Below are 25,644 nucleotides of genomic sequence, written 5' to 3'. Positions count from 1 at the left end.
ATGCCACGGTGATCTTTTGGAAGTCTACTCTAAAGTTATTCCATGTGTAAAATTACAATTAAAATAGGTTTAACTAGGTGTTCAGCAAAAAAAAAAACAACAAAACTAATTATCCAACCTGTAAAAATAAGTCTGCTAGAACAGTGTGCTTGTGCAAAAATGAAGGCGGGAAGAGTGTTTGCTTTGCTTAAAAAGAAGACAGTTAGAAATAAGAACTCGCATTTCCATCCTGAAATGTGAAAGACTCAAAAGGGAGGTGATGTAGTATCTTTCATCTTCTGTGAAAATCAGATACAATTAAGTTACAAAGCTTAAATGTCGTTCCGTAGATAAGAAATGTTCTGTGGGGTCACATCAGCAGTCCACGTGGCCTGATATTTTGTCTGAGCTGTGGGAATGGATGATGATATTTAGGTGTATGCGTGCACCTGTCTGCTTTTCATGTCTGAAACTGAAGTTTCCACAACTGATAAATTGAGGATGTTAGAGTGTCATCTTTTTGCACTTCCTTTCTCTGCTTCTGGTCTCAACCATTCATGAGCATTTTTATGCTTTTTGAAAATGTTAATACTGTCTCAACTGTCACCTCTTGTTCCAAATTCCAACAGTTCATTACCAGCTATGTAAAAGTGCTACTTCCTTATTATGTCTGTTGTTAAACCCCCTATCCTTCTGAATTGCGATGTGAGCATTTGGCAAATGGCATTTTTTGGTCTTTTTCATCATGTTCCATGCAAGCATTTACATTTGGAGTATCTCAGAGTGTAAATTCTTTCCTTGCCAAGAAGCTGCTTCAGAACTCAAGTCAGGTATTTGCTCTTCCCCGAGCACTTGGTATGTAAAGATAAACAGCCTTTATTATGACTAGGTATTAGCTAACATGGTAGTGCTTAAAGTCATCAGTGAGTATTGTAGTGGGTAGAAGGATATTACATATAATTTCACCCTATTAAATAGTGGTGTTAATTAGAATTTAAGGACTTAAGCTCAACAATTAATAAGATAGTGTGCTTCTGAATTGTTTTTTTTTTTAAAACGCAACCTTTATTAAGCTATGTCATAAACAATAAAGAATGCCAGCAGGCTTCATGCTATTGAACCTCAGCCCTAAACAGTATGAAGATTATGTTGTTGGAACTGAGCAAGTAAGAAATGAAATTACCATCTTTTGGACTTAGGATGCTTTTTTGTCTGTAGAATTCTCACCTCGTTCATCTTCTAGAGCAATATGTGTTTTGAGTATGCTTTTAAAATATGTTTGTTTGTGAAGAACAAAGCCAAAATGAGAATGTGGTAAAAGTGGTCAGGACATTCATGTTCTGCAGGCATGCACAGGCTGTGCTTGAGTGCTTAAGGAATTACTGGTAATCGATACTCTAAAACTCTCATATCACCAAAATTGCTGTCTGGTTTAGTAATCATGACTGCAAGCAATTCATCTGTGTTTATCAGTAATCTTAACTGGACAGATTAATATTATGTCTTGTCTTTCTCAGGGACCCCCATGATTCCTGTGCCAATGGGCATTATGGCTCCTGCTCCAACTGTAAGTGTTACGTTAGGATGAGTTTTCATGTATAGATTGCAATGGTATTTTTGTCTTCTGAACTATTCCATTAAAAAGACATACTGCAGAAGGAGGTGTTTAATCTTTATTTCAATTATTATGCTAATTAAAGTATAAAAGCTATTTATTAATGTGTAGGTGAATTAGCATTTTAGTGGTTTTGCATAAGAAATCTCCCCAAAATACTGATCTATTTTTTTGATAGTTTGCATTATCTGTTAGAGAAAGATATGTTTGTGATAACCAGTGATGCTCAACAGAAAAATGCTGGAACAAATACATTGTTCACTTTCCTGGGACACATTTAGAAGGACTTTTGAGAGGAGAGGCTCAGTGCATATCTAGTCTTACTTTAGTGGAAGGAGATGTGCATGTGCAGCAGATAGAGACAGACACAAATGTCTGTTCCAGTACAGTTTATTCAGCAAGTAGTTGCTCCTTAACTGAAAGGGAACGGCTATGAGCTGTGAACTGATCAACTAAACAAGTAGTGTTTATTTGCTCTGAAAGCTTTTAAGACCTGTCATATGTCCACTGAAGCCTTTTGAGACTTTAATCAGAGTTACTGTTATGCTTGCAGCTTTTTTTTTTTTAAGCATCCAGCACACTGCTAGGTGCAGTGCTTTGACTTTCAATGACTCATATGTCACAAATGAGTAATTCGTAAAACAAATGATGTTTAATATTACTGTATGCTCACCGTGCATACAGTAACTTCCAGTAGCCATGTTCAGGTATAGCTTTTTTCTGTCTATCTTTATCAAAAAATGACATTCTCTTGATGCTGTATGAATATTGAAACATTAAATGTTTATTGTTTACTCAGTAAATTTAACCAAGTGCCATATAAAGAAAAAATATTCAAATTCGTGTCTATCCTATTTTGTTTTTAAAAATTTAAATAGGGGTTGGAGTTTGGGGAAACAATAGTAGTGCTTTATTTTATGTTCTCTCCTCCTCTTTCTAGGTATTAGTTCCTACCACAGTGTCTATGGTTGGAAAACACTTAGGAGTGAGGAAAGATCACCCTGGCTTAAAGAACAAAGAAAATGATGAAAACAGCGGTCCCACAACCACCGTTTTTGTAGGCAACATTTCTGAGAAGGCCTCGGACATGCTCATACGGCAGCTTCTGGCAGTAAGTGTAGTGGGCTGCCTGTTAACTTTAATCCCTGGCTAATAAATAAAGTAATGAAATTGAAACTAAATGCAGGGTTGGTGATACTCACTGGATTAGCAGTCCAGTGGGTTTGACCATATAGCTGGTAAATAAGGGAAGAATAATTTTTTTAGCTGTGTATGTCTGCAAATATAGACGTGGCTTGTTTTTAGTAGAGCTTATTCTTTTCACTTATCTTTGTGTTCACCAAGTGTTAACTTTTTTTAATGTTTCAAACAAAATACTCAAATGTTATTTATCTTTAATGCAGAAATGTGGCTTGGTTTTGAGTTGGAAGAGAGTGCAAGGGGCATCTGGAAAACTTCAAGGTAATGTTCACTCTTTTCAAAATCTCTGATCGAAGTAATTTTTTATTACTTGGCAGATTCTGAAATGTTTGACATGCTGTTATCTTAAAACATTAACTATTAAAATATTAAATACAATACTTAACTGTTACATGCTTCCTGATACAGAGTTAGTATTTTCTGTCCTTGAAATCAATGCAGAGAAAAAACCAAAATTGTGAAAGATGAAATGTAAAACTGCATTTGAGGGGACAAATGTTCACTTTTCTGAGACAAATCAGGTGTTTATAGACCATCTCTGAGAGAGAGTTATCAGGCTGCACTTAAATTCCAGGGGAGTGGATTTGCAGGTGCTATTAGTAGTCATTTCCATTACTGTGCATCATCCTTAACCTCCTTAACAGAAGGCCTTCCTTATTAGTAGTTTTTCATCCCTATCCCCAGATTGTACTGATTTTTTTTTCCTGTTATTTTTGTCCATTGGATGTATGAAACAATTAATGGCTATTCTTTGCTGTTAATGTTTTCCTATATTATTCTAATATTTCTTATAATTTAATATTCTGATAATATATAATAATTGTTTTTCATCTCTCATATATAATTATTTAATTTTTACAATGTTTTTTTCCCTCACAACTTTCTGTAACTGTTGTGAAATGCTCTAGATTAATGCTGTACTGTTGCATGATGTCCTTGATCTTCAGAGAGTTGCAAATTTGAGATGTCTCTTTGTATGGGCTCCATTTATTAGCTAAGATCATTTTAAATGCTTTACAGACTATAGTGTTGTGCATTGCTTTGACTTCATTCATGAGGCTATTCCTTATATCAAAAGTTAATGCAATTAATTATCTTTCTGTATCTTTGTTTTGTTTTAAATAGAGGAGTATCTACGTTCAAAGTTTGATTCAAAACATAATGTCTGTTTAAACAAAGCTAATCACCTATAGAGCTTTAACACATTTGCTTCTCATTTTAAACATCCATTTCAGCCTTTGGATTTTGTGAATACAAAGAACCAGAATCCACACTACGGGCCCTGAGACTACTCCATGACCTCCAGATAGGAGAGAAGAAACTACTAGTAAAAGTTGATGCAAAGACAAAGGCTCAGCTAGATGAATGGAAAGCAAAGAAAAAGGCCTCTAATGGGGTACGTATATCATATATGACTTGTATTATTTTGATAGGAGGGCAATGTAATGTGCTTTTTAGATCAGACTGTGAGCTGGCCTGCTAGTTTCTTTTCTTCTCTCTGCCACTGATTCACTTTAGGTTTTTGCCAGAATCGAATTAATGAGTCTGAAGATGAAATGAAAGGAAACGAAGTGGAAGTTCTTAATTCACAAGTACTCTTGAAAACTTATACTGTGTTTACAACAAATGATTGAATTAACCCACTTAGAGCTGTTTAAGATTTATTACCTCTTTTAGGTTAACTTACACAACATTGTAGATTAACACAGTCACAGTTATGTACAAGTTACCTTTGTTTCACTTTTACAGCCTAGAATCATAAAATAACCTGAGATAGAAGGGACCCATGAGGATTGAGTCCAACTCCTGACTCTGCACAGGGCAATCTAATAATTAAATTATATATCTACAAGCACTGCCCAAATGCTTCTTTGAGGCTGACAACTTTGGAGTCATGAATGCTTGCCCTGGGAGGTTGTTCCAGTGCCTTTTTCATCCTCTCAATATAAAAAAAATTCTTCCTTTCTTAAGATCCAGTCTAAATTTTCCCTCATGCTGCTTTAAACGATTCTCTTTGGTCCTGTCACCAATGCACAAATGAGCACCTCCCTCTATGTTCCCTCTCATGAGGAAAATACAGACAGCAATGAGGTCATCTGTTAGGCCTACTGTAAGTTGAAAAAAACAAATATCTTCAGTTGAGTCTCTTGGATGATGACCTGTAATTGTTTCATGACATTTGTTACCATCCTTTGGACGCACTATACTGTCTTTTAAACATCTTATGTGCAGTAGCTCAAAAGTACACACAGTACTCAAGGGAAGACTGCACCAATGCAGATTAAACTGGGACAGTCCCTACCTTTGAGCAGCTAGCTGTGCTGTCCCTGGTGCACCTCAGGATATGGTTGGTCCCTTTGGCTGCTAGGGCATACTGTTCATCACAGCTGAAGTCTAATCTGCTCATACTTATTTAAAAAATACAACTGAATCTATGGAATGAATTAAAAATTAATTCTCAAGTTCAGCTGTACCATATGATTCTGTTGCTTCAGTTTTATTTAGAAATTCTTAAGTTTATAAACTTGTTACTTTGCCAGAGTTTGCAAACTAACTGTCTGTTCTTTCCTTTTTATTGACCAATCTTGTGAAAGAAATTAATGAAAAGGAAAGAAATTCATAATTCAGTAGATGATGCAGGTATTAGACAGTGGGCAGTCATCTGTCAAGTTTGTGTGTTAAAATTAATCTTATCTATTTCTTAGCTAAAGTAATGCATCCTGTGTCACAGGTTGTTGAGCTTGCTCTGTAACTGTCTTAAAGTACCATAGATGCCTTAAGATATTCAGTATTTAAAATAATTACTTTCTGTAAAATGAAATTGAATAGGCTCTTGTTCAGGAAACTCAATCACATTAGAAAATCAATTTTTAGAAGGTTTAGGTTTGCTAATAAAGGTCTGTAAAGTGAATTGCAAACACAAATACTTTTAGTTCCTTTTAATGAGACTGTTCTTTTTTTATGAGAAGTAGATGCATAGTCATCACTTGAAACAGTTGATGTTTTTGACTACGTACCTAGCGTATAGTAATAAATGCAGTAAATGCTCAATAAAGCAGACTGCTAGCATAATGAGTTTTGAATGAAGTAATACATCAATGGTGAACCTAGATACAGATTTGTTTGCCCTTTTCCATTTAGACTTCCTTCTTTCCTCTTACCATCACTTGTAGTACTACTGGGTTTAAAACATCAGTGAAGCTTTTGTACAATTAATGAATTTTATTTTCCATGAGCTCTTGTGGGTTTGGGGACAGTTGATTTAATTAAGTAGAGAGTACTATTTGTGGCTTTGAAATTGTACTTTTATGATGAGTGGGTGCCAGTTTTTTGGGAATGTAGAATTAGTGATACTATCTCCAAACATCTTTTTCATGGTAGTGCTGCGAAGAAAGGCTGAGAATTGCCAAGGAATAAAGTGATAAAGTGTACTTTAATCATACTGCTTGAGGTTCTTTTCATACCATCACTGATGTGCAGGTGCTGCATCTTTTCTTCAAAATTTTAAAGATCAAGCATATACACTAACACAGAATTTCTTGAGGGCACATCAAACAAATCTTTATCTAGTTATCTTCTCTACTTGATCATTTCTGCTTTGACCTTTTTAATTCTACTCTTTGTTATTGCCTTCTGGCTCTTTTCAGTTTGCTCCTCCTTGGCCTGGCACTCTTAAATCCAAATGAATCCTCCCTTCCCCCCCTCCTCCTTAGCTGCTGCTCTGACCATTCTTTTCTCATTCCATTTACCCCCTATTGCTTATTGACACCCAATTGGATTCTTGCGTGAGATTCCTTGTTTTGAAAAAAAGACTGAAGGGATTGAGAGGTGAGCTGTCTTGCTCAGTGTCCAGATTGCTGTTTTACCTCATCGTATGGAATTTAGTTAAATGAACGTTGTGTTTGTTCCCTTTAGTCACTAAGGTGGAAAGGGGAAAATGCATGAGAGGAACTGTGTCAGTTCTTTGGAACTAGTTACCAGTGCTAAGAAAATGTTTGCTGTGCAAGAAATACTTTATATAACAATGTTTTTTCAGTATAATTCTCTGTTAAAAAGTTGCAACTTTAAAGTTACAGGGATTTATATTGCATGGCACCTCAGTAGGCATTGAGGAACTAATTGTGAAACAGCTTAAATGTTGTGAAGGAAACAGGGCAGAAGCTTTTAACCATGAGGGGAGCTATAATGATTGCCTTTCTATGTGTGTTCTTTTTCCTTAGTCACCCACTATCTGTTCTACTTTATTTTGCATTCCTACATCTGCTCTCAACTGTCATTCCACAAGTAAAACTGTGATCCCTTTATTACTGCTAGTGTGAGAAGATCTGAGTAAAAATAAAGCAGTTGGTTACTACTTGGAGCTTGCTTTAGTAAAAACTGTGTAAATTAATGTGATGACAAAAGGTGAACTTCTAAAGTAAAACTAATATTATTCTCAATTTGTTGATTCCTGTTACTTTGCCATTTTTCCTTAGAATTCCAGACCAGAGACTACAAATGATGATGATGAAGCACTGGATGAGGAAACGAAGAGAAGAGATCAGATAATTAAAGGGGCCATTGATGTCTTAATACGAGAATATTCCAGCGAGCTCAATGCCCCCTCCCAGGAATCTGACTCTCACCCCAGGAAGAAGAAAAAGGAAAAGAAGGAGGACGTATGTGTTTTGATTTTGGACAAAGCAGATTTTTCTTCAACTCACCTTTATATAATGGCCAAACCTTGTGCAAACGCTTTTAACCTAAGCTCATGATGAGAAACCAGATCAACAAGCATTGATGTCAGCAGCAGTTTCATGTTTTATGCTGAAAACTAGTCAGTTATAGAAACTATCCTTTCAGGATAGTTAAGGAATCTAAGCACCTAAGCTTCTTGGAACAACAGTTTTGAATCTGGGCAGGTTTGAATTGACCTTTCATCCCTCTGAAGGTGGAAATACTGAATTGAGTGCAGTTTAAACTGCATGTGTATGTAGGTTTTTCAGATGAGAACTTCAAAAACAACTGTAAAAACTTTCTGCATACTTTGCATTTCCATTGAATAATGCCAGGGCACTTTCATAATGTGCAGGGATTTGCTCTGGTAGTTTCTGACAAATTTCTCTCTTTCCTTGTAGTATGCATTCTTTCAGTGTACCTTGATCCAACCTGGTTGCAGCTGTTTCTCCACATGTGGATGAATTTCATTAGCTATATATATGTAATATCTGTGTGCCTCACAAATCTTGGAAGGATCCTTCAGGGATGAAAGGCATATTATAATCTTCCTACTTTACAAAATCACTTTTACACGCATGTGTCAATTTGGCTGGAATTTTTCAGCTGGTTTTACTATATTGTGTAATGCAAAGAAATTGTTAAGCAGGAATGAATGTTCTGGTTTAGACCTGCTTCTGTGAATGACCTTTTTGTGGTTTAAAACAAACTCTGGAGAAGAGGGATTAAGAATGAACAAACTCAGACTTAGCTTTCCCAGCCAAATTTCTAACCATGGGAAAATGGAGTCTTACACTTGCCATTCTGCACCTAATATGAAAGATTGGAGAATTGTTTGACCAAGATTTTTATGCATTTAAGTCTTTCGTAAAGTACCTATTCCAAAGTCAATAATGCAGTTTCAGATATTTATGGGGTTTAAGTGTGGTGCAAGAAGTAACATCTCCCTCAGGGAGTAAATGTATTTTCCCCATAACACTATTAGCCATGGCTAACCCAAGGCATAAGAGTGCTGAGCTGAGAATTTGTCTTTCTTTTCTCTCCCTTCCTTTGGGAGAAGATGCTTTCTTGGATGAGAATTAACAAATAAGTCACTGTCTAATGCTATCAGCTATGTTTTTTGTTAGATGCATTGTTAAAATGTAAATTGTCCTATGAGTACATTTATATGGCGATGAATAAGGACAGGTAGTTACATGCTGTAAGAAGGCATCAGTCTTGAAGAGATGAGTGCTGAGTATGTCACTGGGACAGAAAGACACTCTGCTAGTTTTCTGTGAAGTAAAATTTAACCAATCTGAGCTAGTCAAGTGGATAAAATATGCTCTTAGCATTTGTGGATTGAAATTTCACCCCATCATTCTTCCCGTATTGGGAAGAAGGAAAAGAAATTTAAAGTTGCCATCATTGGCCTGTGTGGATAGAGGTGGGAGTGAAGAGATGGTCCTAGCTCATTGTTCTCTTGGCCGTAAAAGAGAAGAGAGAGGAGAACTGTGGTCTGGTGGGAAAGGAAAGATTGATGTAGATATGTATGTGTGGGGAGTGGGGAAGTTTGCTAGCTTTGGGGCTTTTGTGCCCTGAAGGGCAGGGGGGCGAAGAAAACTCCCACTGATGTTAGAAACTGAGTCTGGTGTTAGTTCTTATGGATGAAGGCATGTTTGATATGGGGGAGTTGAAAATGTGTGTGGGGAACTGAGAGTGAGTGGAATCTGTTTTTCAATTTTGAGCACGGGGGAACCTCGCTAATTCGCACTACTAGTTAGTAGGTGCAACTTACCAAATTTTGCGAATTAGCGAGTAAATCAAGACTCGTGCACCACAAATATACTGACTGTATTGGCAAGTGTAGCTTAGTCTTGTTTATGATGTTTTCATAGCATACTAATATCCTGTAGTATACTTGATGATTCAGTGAAGTCTTAATAATATTAGACCTCACTGTCTATTGAAGTAGTTCAGAGAAGGGAGAATTAGCGAGGTTCTTCTGTAATTTTGTTGAATCAAGAAATAAGATCACAGCAATACAATATTGCTTTGTAGTACAAACATACAAAACATTGTTTTTCAGAGTAGTATGCAATCTATTTTTAAAAAAAAAAATCTCCGTGGATTTTTCCGCAGATTTTCCGCAGATTTCCAGTGGCCCCACTGATACCTTATCCACTCATCACCAAGGTTCGTTTACATTGTAGGCTTTGACAATGACTGTGTTTACTGCTAGTTGCCAGATTTGTGACTCTTGTCCATCTGATTTTTTTATTTTTATTTTTTTTCACTCATTAACATCAGACTGTCAGGTTTGGTACTGCAGAAGGACTTTATTTATCTCTTACAAGACTGGTTGAAAAATTCTAACCTTCAGCTTTTCTCTTGTTCTCCTATGTCTGTACAAACAGCTCTTAATGCTTCTCCTCCTGTCCCCCTTGTTTTTTAGGAGGATATAAATGCTATAGAAATGGAGGAAGACAAAAGAGACCTGATATCAAGAGAGATCAGTAAATTCAGAGACACACACAAGGTAGTATTCTTGTTTTTGCGCTTAATACAAATTAGAATTTTTCAAAATCCAAAAAGACACTATTATAAAATTTAGCAGTACATTGCAATATCACTTAAAATGATGCTTATATTAGGTTTAATATACATGTAACTCTTTACCAGTCAAAAAAAGACAATTACCACGTTAAAGTGGCCCTTGACATCTTAATGCTAAGGCTTTTGATTGCTACTGATTATTTTTCAGTCTTCTCACTTTAACATGAATAAAGGCAACTTAAGTTTCTTCACATACATTAAGTCAAGATATTTATAGCTAAAGGCTAAATGGGGCTGCAGTATAAGGCATACACTTGAGTGTGTTTCTGTAGGTAGATTTATAACATAATCCAAGATTTTATGAAGAGTTGAAAATTGAATTAAATTTAAGTCTTTTATTTTAATAGTTCTAAGTTAAGAGTGGGGGAAAGATTAAAAATAGGTCAGTGGTTACCAGACTTACCAAACTTTAGATGCATGGAAGAACTGTAAATTCCCATAAAGCTAATCTATTCATTGACCCCCACCATTATGATAGAGATCATATGGTGACTAATGCAAGATGAAACTCACAGCTTGGAAAGTAACATGGAATAGGATGTAAGTATGAGCTTCTGTTTTTTATTATACTTATGGATGCCCCCTCAGAAAAATATGCAAAGGGGTAACTGGCTTGGCAATGTTTGTGTACATTAAATCCCACCTTAGTTCTCACTTAAGGAAGTTTCCATTAATACTATCGCATCTGTGAATGTTTCTGCTTTGTAAAATGAAACTTGATATATCATAAAGCACAGCTATGCACATAATGTTCTTGTTTTAATGTTTAGCTTAAAGTTGATATTATGGAATGGCCCTTGGTGTAGGGAGATAGCAGTACACTCCTCTTTTGAGCCCATGCTCGTGTCTCAAAATATCCTCTAATCAACATTAATGAAAATGTTGAAGCTACATCAAGGTGGAGTACACCCACGTTACTCAGCTTTACCATGTGTAGTTTCTGAAGCTGGTACCATGTTTTCATGCAACTCAATCTATGTGAACGCAAGTGACTGCACACTGTTAGATGTATATGTTTTTCACTTGATCACAGTTGTTTGAGGTGAACATGTGGGGAACAATTTTAGAAGAAATCACCTGGAGAAGCTCAGCAATTCAGCATGAAACTGATTCACAGTGGAACTTCAGTAGAACTGTATTCAATTCCAAGCCCCAGCAAGCCACTGTTATTAAGATACAAACAAGTAATACGCTTCACAAAAACAAGAGCAAACAAACAAACAAACAAAAGTGTTTCGTTGTTCCAGATGCTTTTGGGCATATTCTGCCTTTAATCTTTATTACTGGGGGGCTATTCTTGTTACTTAACATCAAAGTCAAAATGAAAATAGTTGCTGTATATATTGGATACCTTTAAAAGGGGCTGTTGAATCTTTAGCAGCTGCTTAGTGAGCACAGTGAACCTTTGCATGTTTTTGGTATGAGTTTATAAAACAATAACCATAGACTGTCAGGGTATCAGGATTGCAGGGGGCGTCCATTTACAGCACGGACGAGTCTGAAGAGAGCTCAAGGTAAGATTTATAATTTTTCTACCTGTTCATTTCTGTTCATTACTTCAATATATCAGATACCGTTCCCATCCCATTACCCTTGAGATTCTCTTGTTTAGGCTGATAGAAGTTGAGGTCAGATTTAGATTGTGAAGTAGGCTGATTTATTTTTTTTCAATTGGATTTTAAGGAAGCGGACCTACATAATGGGTTTTCGTATGCAAAGCTGTGTGTTTGCACACATGTAAACATTATTTTTAAGTTTAAAAAAAAAAAGATAATTTTTTTCACCACAAAGTTTGAGTGGCAAAAAAGCAGTTCTACAAAAGAAATTTCTATTGGAACTTCTAAGATAACCTGTAAGTATCAACCACTTCAGTATATAAACTTTTTTAAAAGTATATGAAATTTGAGGTAAGTTGGATTTTTAGAAGTTGGCAGCCTAGTTTAGCATCTGACTAGACTGAGGTTTAATACTGTAAAGCTCCTGTAAAGTATGGTCCTTTGAAATTGATTTTCAGCCCCATGTATCTCGTAGAATCCAAGTTTTGTTTTTCATACCAGTTTTCTACCTATTTCCTACCATTTTTAGTCCCTTTTTCCTTTTGTGATTTTAATGTATCCAATATTGGTTTGCCTGTATTGTGCTATCGATGCAGAGTAGTTTCACTGGATACATTAATCACTAGTGAATTAGCTTTATTTCTGTAATCCTTTGTTGGTTCTCTGGTCCCCGTGCCTATGGCAGAAGAACATTTATCAGGTAAGATTGCTTTTTAAAGTTGTTTTACATGCTTTGTTTAAAAGAAAAGAAAAAAAAAACAGAATGCTGTTTGATTGTTCCAGTTTTTAATTTCATTTCAGTGATGGTAAACGTGGAGCCAAAGGGGATAAACATGTTTATTCTGCTCAATATTTTTCAAAAAAAATAAAAGAAAAAAGTGGTATTCTGGCATCTGTCAGGTTGAAATTTGGTATACTTGGTTGTTATTTGGTATATTTGTGAACCGTGTACTTGCTCTTCCTCCCAGAAACATAGCTTGTAGGCAAGGTTAATCCAGTGTTGGCGGTCCATGTCCTAGCACAGCATCTGTAAGTTAACACATAACAATTGCTTCCAAGGATGGATTTATCTATCATTCTGTTGATGTATTTTCTATTGTCTTATAGGAATTCTGGTCATAGGAACTGTTTCTAATTGAAATTTTAAAAATGGCAATTTTGCACAATTTTTAGTAAAACTGTAGCAGGTAACCCTTTAGTTTCTGTGTTTCAAAAGAGCTATTTCCAACCTTTTTTTTTTAACTCTCTCCATATTGCAGTGGTGGAAGTTAAAGATTCCATTCTGCAGAGTCCAATTTTTACCAATGAACTGTTAGATCTTTTTTTAGGGAGGTGAAAGGTTGCAGCTCTCTTCACTGTTAAACCACATGCACCATGTGTAAGTGGAAAAATTTCTTTACCCAACTTTTCATATAGGTTTGTTTCGGTCTGCCAAGACTTCTTGCAAAACAGTGTCCCAGTAAGCATTCCACTGAAATATATTCTTGTTGAACAGGATTAAATTTTGTCAGCTAGAAGTTCACTCTGCTTGTACCCAAGTGGCTTATAGGACCAATGGAATCTGTGGCCCGTTTGAATCATGACTGGCAATGCACTGTGTACGTGCAGTTTAGTCAGCTTATTGAGGCCAGCCCGGCTCTGCTAAGGTTGGAGATTGCTGGTCTGTGTAGATCTATGCTTTTGCACGAAATCTAGTCTTGTGATTGCTGCATTTTGATTTCATACTTATGAGTTCCAAAAAATACCCACCAAACCCTCTTTAATATTTTAAAATCAATGGCGGTTTTGGTATTTCCATTACCAGCCTTGTGTGTTGCGTCGGGAATATCCGGTTCCTATAACTACAAAATTAACTATGTAAGTTCTCTTGTTGGTTTTTAGAAACTGGAGGAGGAAAAAGGCAAAAAGGAGAAAGAAAGACAGGAAATTGAAAAAGAACGCAGAGAAAGAGAAAGGGAACGGGAGCGTGAACGAGAAAGGAGAGAGCGTGAAAGAGAAAGGGAACGGGAGCGTGAACGAGAGAAGGAAAAGGAACGGGAGCGTGAACGGGAGCGAGATAGGGATCGTGACCGAACTAAAGACCGAGACAGAGACCGAGAACGGGACAGAGATCGGGACAGAGATCGTGAAAGAAGTTCGGATCGCAACAAGGATCGGAGCAGATCAAGGTAGTACACTTAAGGTTGCTATCTGTTTCAGTTATTTCTGGTGTTGTTTGCTGAGTCTCTACTTCAGTCCAGAAGATGCTGTTCAAAATAAGAATGGCCCTTTTGGATGAATGAATGAAAAAAAGGAAATTGAAATTTTAGAGAAGATTCTATTTACACTAATCAGGAGTACTTGATTTCCTGCACAACGTGGGAACAAAAGGACTGTAGTAAGCAGCCGTCATCCAACCATGACTTAACTATACAGGTTTTTTCGAGAGTCTTCATTTTCTTCATGAGTAATTTTGTTTGTCCTTGAAGTGTTCTGATGTCTTCACCTTTCTTTGCCTTAAATATTTTCATCTTCCTTGCATATGTGGATGTTTGTTTTTTTTTCTTTAAGTAAGAGAATGACTTTTCCAGTCTTAAACTATGACTCATAATGTCAGCCTCTAGGTGCTACCATTTTCATCTTCACCATAGGGAAATAGCAGTTACACTTTATATTTTCTTGTAAGAGAGGCTTATATTATCTGTAAGCCGTGGAAATGTGAAGGACTTATTAAACATACCTTTTTGTGGCATTTTTAGCTGTCACTTGTTTATAGAGAACTACAAACGTAACCTAATAAATGAGTTGCTATGTGCTTACGCTTAATTTCTGTAGATATTCCTATTAAATAGTTGCAGTGCTCAAACAACTACTTACATATATTCAAGAACTATTTATCTCAAAGTCCTGATTTATGCCCACTGCTGTATTGGCTAATCATCCTGTATAATTGCACAAGAAAGACAACTTGCAAGATGGTGTAAGTAGTGCATTATACACTTAAAAGTACATCATTTCATTGAATGGACGAGAAGGGCTCTGTACCTAAAGTTGGATTTCTTGCTTCCTTCAGAGAAAAAAGCAGAGACAGGGAAAGAGAACGAGAGAGAGAACGAGAGCGGGAAAGGGAACGGGAAAGAGAACGGGAACGAGAACGGGAACGAGAACGAGAAAAGGATAAAAAGAGAGATAGAGAAGAAGATGAAGAAGATGCCTATGAACGCCGAAAGCTAGAGAGGAAACTGCGGGAAAAGGAAGCTGCGTATCAAGAGGTAAGTTGGAGTTTCTTAGATTCCTTAATTACTTCTGGGTCCTAGTAACTGTTTTTCTGCGAAATACAGTCTCTCCTTTTCTAAATATACTTTTAATCTTTTGATAGTGTGAATTGGGGCAGGGTATTTCAGTCAGTCAGAAGAATGTTGAATTCTTTGTTCTAGAGTCTTTAACTGATTTTGCTTAATTTTAATGTGTTTCTAAATAATAATATAGTTATTTTAAAAGTAGTTCTGCTTTTAATTTGCTTGAGTCTGGATTGTATGCTTTTCTTCTGTTGTAGCGTCTTAAAAACTGGGAAATCAGAGAGAGGAAGAAAAGTCGAGAATATGAAAAAGAGGCTGAAAGAGAAGAAGAAAGAAGGAGGGAAATGGTAAGGCTTAGTCTTACCTGTAATTTTTTTCCCCTTGTTCTTTGTGTCCTACTTAAAAAGGAATATTCTCTTGTGATCTTTATGCAGTGTTAGTGCTTTCATTTTGTATATGCATGTATACAAAAATTTGAGTTAATAGACTTGAGAAAGGTGTCGAATAGAAGCAGGATTACTATTGAGATCAAGTCACTGAGCAGTTCATCTTGCGAAGATAAGACAATGAGAAATAGGCAGCTGTAAAAGCACTGTGGTTTGACCATCATGCACAACTCTCTCTGTAACCTGTATTTTTCATCAGTTTTTTTTTTTTCAAAATCTATCTCCTCTATGTTACACCAGTGGAACTAGAGCAGCATTTTTGCTTCCAGCACTCTCACATGCCTGAACCTTATGTAATATCTAAATGCTGTTATATTTCTGTGGTTATTTCATAACTGATGAACTAAAACCAGTTACCAGTATAACACCTGGAACTGTAGTCAGAAATCATAGCTGTCTACAGTTTAATAGTTTCCTTGTTTAAAAAAAATATTTAAAATAATGATGTTCCTATTTCATAATTATCATAATTTTCCCAGAGAAGGAAAAAATACAAGAGTAGAAGTAGGTAGGAGATGGAGTGGGATTTGCTACAAAACAAACAGAAAATGAAAAGTGAGGAAAAATAAAAAAAAGTGAAAGACATTGTTCTACATGAAATTAAATCTCTCCCTTCTCCCCCCCCACTCTCCAAATAAGAAGTGGTTGAGAATTGTTGTTTTAACTCCAGTAGGCAGGTAAGTCCCACACAGCTTCTTCCTCCCTCCCAGTGGGATGGGGAGGAGAACTGGAAAAGTTAAGGTGAGAAAACTTTTGGGTTGAGGTTAAAACAGTTTAATAGGTAAAACAAAAGCTGCATGAAAGTTGCACAAGGAAGCAAAATAAGAAATTAATTTACAGGCTAATGTTTAGCATTTCCCAGGGAAACTGGGCCTCATCATGTGTAGCAGTTACTAGAGAAGACAAATGCTGTAACTCTGAAGGTTTCCTCTTTTTCCTTCTTTCCCCTGGCTTTTATTATGAACACAGTGTCATATGGTATTTCCATTTTCTGTGGAAAACTCTTTATTTGAAGCACTGACTTGCTAAAAATATTACTAGATTTTAAAGCAGAAATAATATTGTTTATGCTTTGATGTCTTGCAGGCAAAAGAAGCTAAACGGTTAAAAGAATTCTTAGAAGATTATGATGATGACAGAGATGATCCAAAATATTACAGGTATGTCTTTATGTTGATTCCAGGCAAGAAAATATTCACCAACCGTTTTAACGAAATTGTGGAGTCTGTTGGCAGAGATTTATGGAGTTTCACATTTGAATGATTAAGTGGTGATCTAAGGCTCATATAAGTATCCAAATTATTTCAGCATTACTTAAGTGCCGAAGGGAAAAGGCAAAGTCCTTAAGTGCTACTTACTGGTGACTGGGAGTAGCTATTCCTTCCTACTACTTAACTTTCAAGTCAGGCACAGCAGAGGTCAATGTAACTTCAAAATAAGGTTAGGGAAGGCAGGGAGACAGGATGAAGTTTATTTCTAAATAATTCACTACAAGGAAGCTGTAAATTGTATCAAGAACAAGCATATTAGGGATGAGATTCAGCTTGGGACTAACTGAAACTTGCATCAGACTAAGATATCAGAACTGATTCTTGTCGCGTACAGCTTTATAAAATTTGGTTATTTTTCTGGAGAGATCAGCAGTCTCATTCTCTGCTTAATGTGATGGGAGGCAAATTTTATACTGGAATGTAGGGATTTTTTTTTTCCTGTTTAAAAAAAAAAGTAGGGGATACAAGTTAAAGCATAAAAGGACGTTATTAAGTGCAGCACATCAATATCAGGTACTTCTTGAATTGTCATACAGGGTTATAATTGGAATGTTCTTTTAAAGTACAAATTTTGTGCCTTTTGTAGGGGTAGTGCTCTTCAGAAGAGACTCCGAGACCGAGAGAAAGAGATGGAAGCAGATGAACGGGATAGGAAGAGAGAAAAGGAAGAATTAGAAGAAATCAGGCAGCGCCTTCTGGCAGAAGGACACCCAGATCCAGATGCAGAACTTCAGAGGGTAAGTAGTTGTTAGTGTAGCTGTTAGTCCAACAGGAAGAAAAAAATCCATGATATTCTGCTCATCTTAAGTGATATTAAAATGTGTTTAGTAAGCTAAAGATTCACTTTTTCTTAAAAGTAAATAAATTCAAGCAAGCAGTAAAAGACTAGAAATGAAAAATTGCTTCAGATGCGTCTCTAGATGGAGTTCGAAAACTAGATTAGCCAGTAATTCTCAATAAAATGACAGTAGTTATATATATTCTTAACTAACATTTCTGGTTTTGAGCAATGCTGTTTTTAGAGAGCTTATTTGCTAATTCTCTTTCATTGTAGATGGAGCAGGAGGCTGAGCGCCGTAGGCAGCCACAAATCAAACAAGAGCCAGAATCTGAAGAAGAAGAGGAGGAAAAAGCAGAAAAAGAAGAAAAAAGAGAAGAACCAGAGGAAGAAGAGGAAGAGCCTGAACAGAAGCCCTGCCTTAAACCAACATTACGACCAATTAGTTCTGCCCCGTCTGTTTCTTCTGCTAGTGGAAATGCAACCCCTAACACACCTGGTGACGAATCTCCCTGTGGCATTATTATCCCACATGAAAATTCACCTGATCAGCAACAGCCGGAGGAGCATCGGCCCAAAATAGGACTTAGCCTCAAACTGGGTGAGTTTACAGTTTTCTGTTAATGTTCAAATGGGTTTGCAATGAAAAAAAAAAAAAGCAAGATGACAACATAGTTTTCCAAATGCATTGTACATGTTGATGTTTTTGTCAAATGTTATTATCCATATGCAGAGCATATGGAGTATATAGATTTTTCTTCTGAAATGTAGAGACATCTAGTTATCCTAAATGATTAGCTCTAAAATGAGATTAGTACTTTACTTTGAAGGTTTCTAAGCGTCTCTTGTAAAGATCTTTGTTAGTTTTCATTAATGTAAGTATATGTTAATTAAGTTTTAGATGCTTCCCATATTTATTTGCAGAGTCCCTTTCAAAACAAGGAAACTGGAAATGAGATTTTTTTTTCCCCTCTTCAAGTAGTACAATGAATTGATGACAGTTGCAGTTGGAGCATGATCATAGAGTTCCTTAGCTCTTTAGCAATTTCCTAGTGTTTAAAAAAAACAAAACATTTTTGTTCAGAGCAACAGAACTAATGATACTTGTTTTCAAGGTTTGTTCATCTATTATTTTGAACTATGCTAAGGCTGTAGTTTGAGCTCATACTAATGTTATAACATGAATGAAGGACAACTGAGTGCTATTAGTCTAACAGTTTTAATGTTTTTCCTACAATTGAATTCATAGTTAACTTCCACCTTCTTGCTTTGCCTCTGCCAAGGTTTGAACTCGTGTTACGGTCTCCCTCTCTCAGTAAGGGATGCTGATTGGTTTTAGGGTAATAAGGGAGGGAGAGCTGCCTGTTTTTCTGGAATCTTGAAGATGCTCAGTTTGAGCTAGACATTTAAATAACAGATTTTGAGATTTGACATTTATATAACACAAACTGATATTCATCAAAAAATGCGTGAAGAGCAAATTAGGTTTAGTTACTGTTCGTGAATATGTAATTCTGTCTTATGGGTTGTAGGTGCCTGCAATAGTCCTAATCAGCCCAATGCTGTAAAAAGGAAGAAGCTTGCTGTGGATAGTGTTTTCAATAAATTTGATGATGAAGACAGTGATGATGTGCCCCGGAAAAGGAAACTTGTCCCCCTGGATTATGGAGATGAAGATAAAAGCAACATCAAAGGCAGTGTCAATACAGAGGAAAAACGCAAACATATTAAGAGTCTCATTGAGAAGATTCCCACAGCAAAACCAGAGCTCTTTGCATATCCTCTTGACTGGTCAATTGTGGATTCGGTAAGTTAATTTCTTAACCATACTCAAAAAGCCTGATTTTTTCCAAACAACTTTGGAATTTGAATTGAGGTGTAGCATTCCTAGTACATCAGTGGATTGAAGCAGCACTATTAAATGGAATTGAACTTAAATATTATATTTCTTTTCCATGTTTAGTTCTTATTCTGAAGTATGACTGCTTATTTTTGTTTGGTCTCTTGAGTTGATAACACTCCTGAGTTGTCTAGTAAATATTATGAATGAGGAGAAAAAAGTCTTATTTAAAAAAAAAAAAAAGTTTCTGAATGGGTGTCAAATACTGATGCCCAAATCACTGTGTTCTCAGTTGATACCTAAATATTTGTAGGTTGCTCTGAGAGTAATGCCTCCTATTTATTTCTGTAGAAACTACAACAGATACAAAGAGCATAAAACACTATTTGATGTAACAAATTCTCAGCTACAAAACACTGTTCTTCAACATAGTCTTCACTATTGGATTTGCATTTTCACCAGTGATGAACAAGAGCCTGCATGATGCACTTAAAAATAAATAAATAAATAAATAAAATCTATACTAGCTGAGATAGTCTACATAAATGTTCAGCAAGTATCACTGGGTGCAATTTTTTCCTCATCAAGGGATTCAGTTCCACATCTTTGCATCGTATGTACTTCCATGTCCTATGCTATTTTGCCAGATTGCCCCTCTGCTGTCATCTGTTGCATGTCAGCAATATATAATGGAACACTGGTGGGAAGGTTAGACCTTTACTGCCATGCCACCAACATCCACCTCTGACACTGTGCACCAATAAAATACGAGACATTTATTTTTGGAACAGTCATCTTTCACTGAGCTGTTGTTTTGGGTCTTCTGGCTGCCTTTCTGGCAGTAATTTTTCAGGATAATAAAATTTATGGAAATAATGGTGTGATTTTTCTTTCAGACACTAATGGAACGTCGAATTAGACCATGGATCAACAAGAAAATAATAGAATATATTGGTGAAGAAGAAGCTACATTAGTTGACTTTGTTTGTTCTAAGGTTAGTATCTTCTAGTTCTTTTCAAAGTCTGGATTTTATCGCCAATTAAAGCTGCAGGAATAGTAGCAGTATCTGTTGTTTGAAGGCAGTCTGTTCTTACCTTCTCTATAATTTATAATATTGGTGAGCAGAGGTGATTGATGTACTTCAGGTTAGTATGCACACTGTTTTACAAGTTACCTCCTTGAATGCTTAAGTTCAATTTGTACATGCCAGATGCTGTTTACATTTGGCACTCTACTCCATAAGGGCATCTGAAGTGACCAGGTGACAAAAGCAGTCGTTGTACCTGATAATTGTACCATTTAATTTCAGATAAATATTTAATTTGCCATGAACATTTTTAAGTTTACAGAACAGGATGTGTGTGAATTCAGGGAAAGACAGTAGGCTGACATCATGTGAGTTCTAAATTTACTTTAAAAAAATCTTTATAGTTACAGGTTTTTTTAGTTACAGTTATTTCTTTGGTAGTAGACAAATATTAAGGTATTAGACCTAGCACTAGAAGACATTCTCCCATTCCTCTCAGTCATATGTGTCACTTGTTTAAACTAAACTCTGCTTAGATTATTCCATCAAATTAAATACTGCTTTCATGATATATTCATAAGGGCTTGCCTTAGTTTATGTTTTGCTGGCTGTGGGATCGAGTCCAGAGAGTGGTGGTCAATGTTTCAATGTCTGGATGGAGATTGGTGATGACTGGTGGGGCCGATACTCTTTAATAACTTCATTGGTGACATTGACTGGGGGGTTGAGTGCACCCTCAGCAAGTTTGCTGATTGCACCAAGCTGTGTGGTATAGTGGACACACTAGAGGGACCTAGATAGGCTTTTGAGCTTTTTGAATTGGGCCCAGGTGAACCTCATGAGATTCAACAGATCCAAATCCAAGATCTTGTTCTTGGGTCAAGGCAACCCCCATTACCAGTACAAGGTGGGGAGATGAAAGGATCGAGCGCAGCCCTGCTGAAAAAGATCTGGGGATACTGGTGGATGGGAAGCTGGACACGAGTCAGCAGTGTGCTCTCACAGCCCGGAAAGCCAACCATATCCTGGACTGTATCAAAAGTAGTATAGCCAGTAGGTCAAGGGAGGTGATCCTGCCCTTTACTCTGTGCTGGTGAGGCCTTGCCTGGAGTACTGCATCCAGATCTGGAGTCCTCATAGAGGAGAGATGTGGACCTGTTGGAGTGCATCCAGAAAAGGACCACAAAAATGATCTGTGGAATGGAACACATCTCCTGTAAGGACAGACTGAGAGAACTGGAGCTCTTTAGCCTGAAGAAGAGAGTGCTTGTGAGATGACCTCATAGCGGTCTTTCAGTATCTAAAGGGAAGCTACGGGAACAGAGGGATTGGACTCTTTAGCAGGGTCTGTGGTGACAGGACAAAGGGAAATTGTTTCAAATTCAAAGAGGGTAGATTAGATTTACATTAGATAGAAGAAAAAAGCCTTTTACAGTGAGGGTGGTAAGGCAGTGGAACAGACCGCCCAGTGATGTGGTTGATGCCCCCCACCCCTGGATATTTTAAAGATGAGGCTAGATAAGATCCTGTGCAGCCTGATCTAGCTGTGCATGTCCCTGTTCATTGCAGGGGGGGGGTGGTTGGATGAGGTGGCCTTCAGTGGTCCCTTCCAACTCTAAGGATTTTATGCTTAAGAGCTGCTGCATGAAGCAAATCGAGTGATTGTTTTGTGGCATGAGTGGTTAATATAAAGTGAAAAATAGAAAATATTTGTCAAGTTTAAATTATATTTAAAAGAATGTCATTTCCTAGTTTTGAAGAACAGCTTTATAATTCTAGAAAATTGAAATCCTTAAAATACTTCCAGACAGATGAAAAACTGCACTAGAGTGATGGAGCAAATTTTGCTTCGCTCTTCCTGCAGGAATTCACTGCTGAAGGAAGAGGAGTTTACCAAAGGTGCCAAATAACCAGCAAATAGAGACTGTGTTGAATCTATGGAGCTTTCTAGAACTTGTTCCTCAGTAACAAGCCATAAACTTGCACTCACTGTAATTAAATCTAATGAACTTTTAAATTTTGCCCTGGCTAATGCTAGAAACTAATGAATTGGAAACACTGTTGTCTGTGCAAAGTATTACAAATTCTTAGAAAGTAGCAGTCCCCTCCCATTCCTCCCCCTAAAGACATTCATATAGTTTGAGTTTTCAGACCAAAAATATTTCTTTCAGGTTATGGCTCACAGTTCACCACAGAGCATACTGGATGATGTTGCCATGGTAAGTAGAAATTGTCTAACCGATGTACCTTCTGTACTGCACAGAAGCTAGTAGACAATTGTGTGAATTAGTAGGAGTCTGTAACAGAAATATTTGGTGTTCATAGAATGTGCATAATGTAGTACATATGAAAGCTGTTTTGACTAAATAGCTTATGCTAACACAGACACGATATTCTAGTTACAGCCTCTAGGTAGAAAATAGTGATCTCTGCTGGGAAACTCTTTGTATTTGGAATTGTAGAACAAAGATTCTGTCCCTAGCAGTAGAGGTAAGACTTGACAATAGTAGAACTGTACCAGAAATGTGAATTTCTGTTTACTCTCTTGTAATTACATTTCCTGATTTGTTTTATGGAGAGTCTGTTCCTAATTAATGAGTATATACAAGAATGTAACAAAGGTCAAGTCAGATGATAAGTGCAGGACAGGCAAAACCCCTGGAAGTTTATCCAATCCTTCACTCAGAGTGTTAACTTTGATTATATTACCTCCACTGCATTGGAATTGGGTATTAAGTGATCTTTCTTCTGGCTGCAGATTGTGATATGTCTACTAGAATTGATCATCATTACTAGAATCCCTAACCTAAAAAATAATGTATAAAATGTGTGTTTCTTACAGGTACTAGATGAAGAAGCTGAAGTTTTCATAGTCAAAATGTGGAGGTTGTTGATATACGAGACAGAAGCCAAGAAGATTGGTCTAGTGAAATAAAGCACTCTCCTTGCTTCTAGGGTTCCATTTCAATTTTTGCTTTTTTTTCCGTATCATCCAAGGACTTCAGATCTTCTCTGTTCTCAGAGACTTGAGACCTGTATTTTTTTATGTAGAAAATGTGAATTTTTTTTGTCCTCTGCTCTGAGGCCCCTTTTACCCTTCTCAGTTATCTGAAATCCTGCATTTGGTTCTCTTTATAATTCACCAGGTACAATTACCGGTATGTTTTATAAGCTGCAGCTACTGTACACGCTCTCTGGTAATCTTATGTTACTTTGATTCTTGTAAATATTTAAAAAAAAAAAAAGCCCCTCTTTTGCAAAATATTTGCACTTAATATGGAACTATTCTCAGTTACAGATTTAAATTTAATTTAAACTAAGTGGTTAGAGGTGCTTTCACAGAACAGTTTTGTGTGTTTTCTGGTCTCCTTACATAATTCTGGAAAAGGAGTTTCCTCAGACTTCTGGTTCTGACATGAACCATTACTGGTCTTGGTATATCATTGCCCGTTTAGCTACCAATAAAGTTGGAAGTTGATTTTTTGCAGATTACTCTGCTTCTTTCCTAGGAAGTGCAAATTGCAGGAGGCTTTTAATTTGTTCTCTTAAAACAAGAAGAGGACCACAGTAAGTGCTATTTCTTTTTTAAACCTTGCATATCTTTTGCTCAATTTCATTTTTATCACTTCCCTATAGTCCCTTGTCTCCAAAATAAAGTAATTGATTTTTTTTTGTTGTTTTTAAGAAGTAATTTTTAAATCCTTTTTTTAGAATGTAAGGAGGAAAGAAAACACACGTGCTTGGGAAGCTTCAGAGTTGTAACTGAGTGTAGTAGTTGACAAAAACTAAACCGTAAGTTTTCAAACAAATCTGAAGTCTTGTTTTTATCCATCCTGTTAAAACTAGCCCTGACTTTGTTTTCTACTGTAAGCAGTCTATTGTCCACAAAAAGAGGGTTGTATTTTACTGCCTTGTTTGTATGGATTTTTATAAATAGGCTGATGTGATATAAATGATGAGATGTACTGTAAACTGCATTTTTTATCTCATACCCAGGTAAGAAGACAAATCAATAATGTGCTACGAACTGTTTTGATTGCAGGAGGACTGTGTTCCAGGGAGCAAACTATCTCAAAAACACTTAATTTTTAAATGAAATTCTTAATAGCAAACAAATTAAGTAAAGGTGTTCCAGCATCTCTATATTGTATTTAACTGAAGGATACAGGTTGACCTGTTCAGAAAACATAACTGTGACCTTGAGTTACTAGTTCTTTGTATCTGGAGAGGAGACTTGAAAACACTGTTCTTAACAAATGGGATCGTGTAAAGGTTCCACCATGTAAATATTTCAAATATTAAAAATGTATATATTTGATTTGAGGACTGACATTCTGAGTCTTGTGCAGCATGCAGTTTTTTTTAACTGTGCTTTCTGAATCGGTGAATCAGCATGTGTTCACAAATTAGGGAGTTGGGGTTTTCTAAACTTCCACCTCATTTCTGTGAGGTCCCTAGAATCCTGCAAATGCAGATGTGATCCCTATGACAGGGATGTGAAAGAACACACATTATACATTATGTGCTTTTCTTAACTTGAAGTATAATGCTCAGGTGTTACCATTATGTTGTGCTTAAATTTGTGTTACGTGCTCAATCTACTCCTTTCTCCCCTAGTTCTCCAAATTCTCAAGAAGTTCAAAATTTGCCCTGTTCCTAGTAAGTTTAGAGAAGAGGTGAACTTCATGGGCTCTTTTTGTTCTGCTAAGACAGCATTCTATCAGTAGTATTTAAACAAGCAAAGTATAACAAATTCCCCTTAATGCTACCATGAGACAGATCGCCTCATGTCCTTGTTGAGATTCTTAAATGAGACTTCTAGTTGTGAAATGTCAGCATATTTTCTTTTGGCCTACATTAAAGTTGAATATTCGTCTATTACATTATTTATGGAATGGATGTAAGCTTGTATACTCCCTAAAGAGACTGAAGGCAGCATCTGGGTGAGGAGGATCTAGAATTTAAACTGGAATGTTAACTATCCCGGTAATTGAGATTTACATCTGTAGTGGGAGGAAGTAGGAATGATTACTGTAATGGGTGCAATGTCATAGAATCATAGGAGGGTTTAGGTTGGCAGGGACCTTAAAGCCCACCCAGTCCCAACCTGGTGCTGTGAGCAGGGTTGCCACCCCTCACATCAGTGCCCAACCAACCTGGCCTTGATCCCCTACAGGGTTGGGGCATATATGGCTGCATATGCCATAATACATTACATGATCTAAATAAAGTATTTCAGCTTGTGTGTAGAGGAGGAGTAGCAGTGTATGCCTACCAGAGCTGGATGTACATGGCACTGATTTGGACTTCGCTGTGCAGCTGGGCTTTTCCACTTAACGTGC

General features: G+C 36.7%; 1 protein-coding gene across 3 annotated transcripts in view; it reads left to right on the top strand.

Annotated features, from left to right (window-relative positions):
- The window catches only part of RBM25 (RNA binding motif protein 25), a 33,194-nt gene extending 8,560 nt beyond the window's left edge, over positions 1 to 24,634 (top strand). For 2 of the 3 annotated variants that reach the window (XM_031593602.2, XM_090141068.1), the window contains exons 3-19: positions 1,497 to 1,546; positions 2,535 to 2,705; positions 2,998 to 3,055; positions 4,030 to 4,190; positions 7,270 to 7,452; positions 9,632 to 9,685; positions 9,945 to 10,028; positions 13,543 to 13,829; positions 14,714 to 14,912; positions 15,197 to 15,286; positions 16,472 to 16,545; positions 17,243 to 17,393; positions 17,711 to 18,035; positions 18,967 to 19,241; positions 20,171 to 20,269; positions 22,474 to 22,521; positions 23,145 to 24,634. In XM_031593602.2, the coding sequence (XP_031449462.1) occupies positions 1,497 to 1,546; positions 2,535 to 2,705; positions 2,998 to 3,055; positions 4,030 to 4,190; positions 7,270 to 7,452; positions 9,632 to 9,685; positions 9,945 to 10,028; positions 13,543 to 13,829; positions 14,714 to 14,912; positions 15,197 to 15,286; positions 16,472 to 16,545; positions 17,243 to 17,393; positions 17,711 to 18,035; positions 18,967 to 19,241; positions 20,171 to 20,269; positions 22,474 to 22,521; positions 23,145 to 23,237 (2,402 nt within the window). In that variant the 3' untranslated portion in view covers positions 23,238 to 24,634. The remainder of the gene's footprint in view (positions 1 to 1,496; positions 1,547 to 2,534; positions 2,706 to 2,997; positions 3,056 to 4,029; positions 4,191 to 7,269; positions 7,453 to 9,631; positions 9,686 to 9,944; positions 10,029 to 13,542; positions 13,830 to 14,713; positions 14,913 to 15,196; positions 15,287 to 16,471; positions 16,546 to 17,242; positions 17,394 to 17,710; positions 18,036 to 18,966; positions 19,242 to 20,170; positions 20,270 to 22,473; positions 22,522 to 23,144) is intronic. The other variant, XM_031593603.2, reaches the window with a different exon arrangement.
- The last annotated feature ends 1,010 nt before the right edge of the window (positions 24,635 to 25,644 follow it).

The sequence above is a fragment of the Phasianus colchicus genome, chromosome 5 (genome assembly GCF_987193195.1).
Source record: "Phasianus colchicus chromosome 5, bPhaCol1.hap1.1, whole genome shotgun sequence".
Classification (NCBI taxonomy): domain Eukaryota; kingdom Metazoa; phylum Chordata; class Aves; order Galliformes; family Phasianidae; genus Phasianus; species Phasianus colchicus.
The sequence above is the reverse complement of the archived record's forward strand: the minus strand, read 5'-3'. Positions and strand labels throughout refer to the sequence as shown.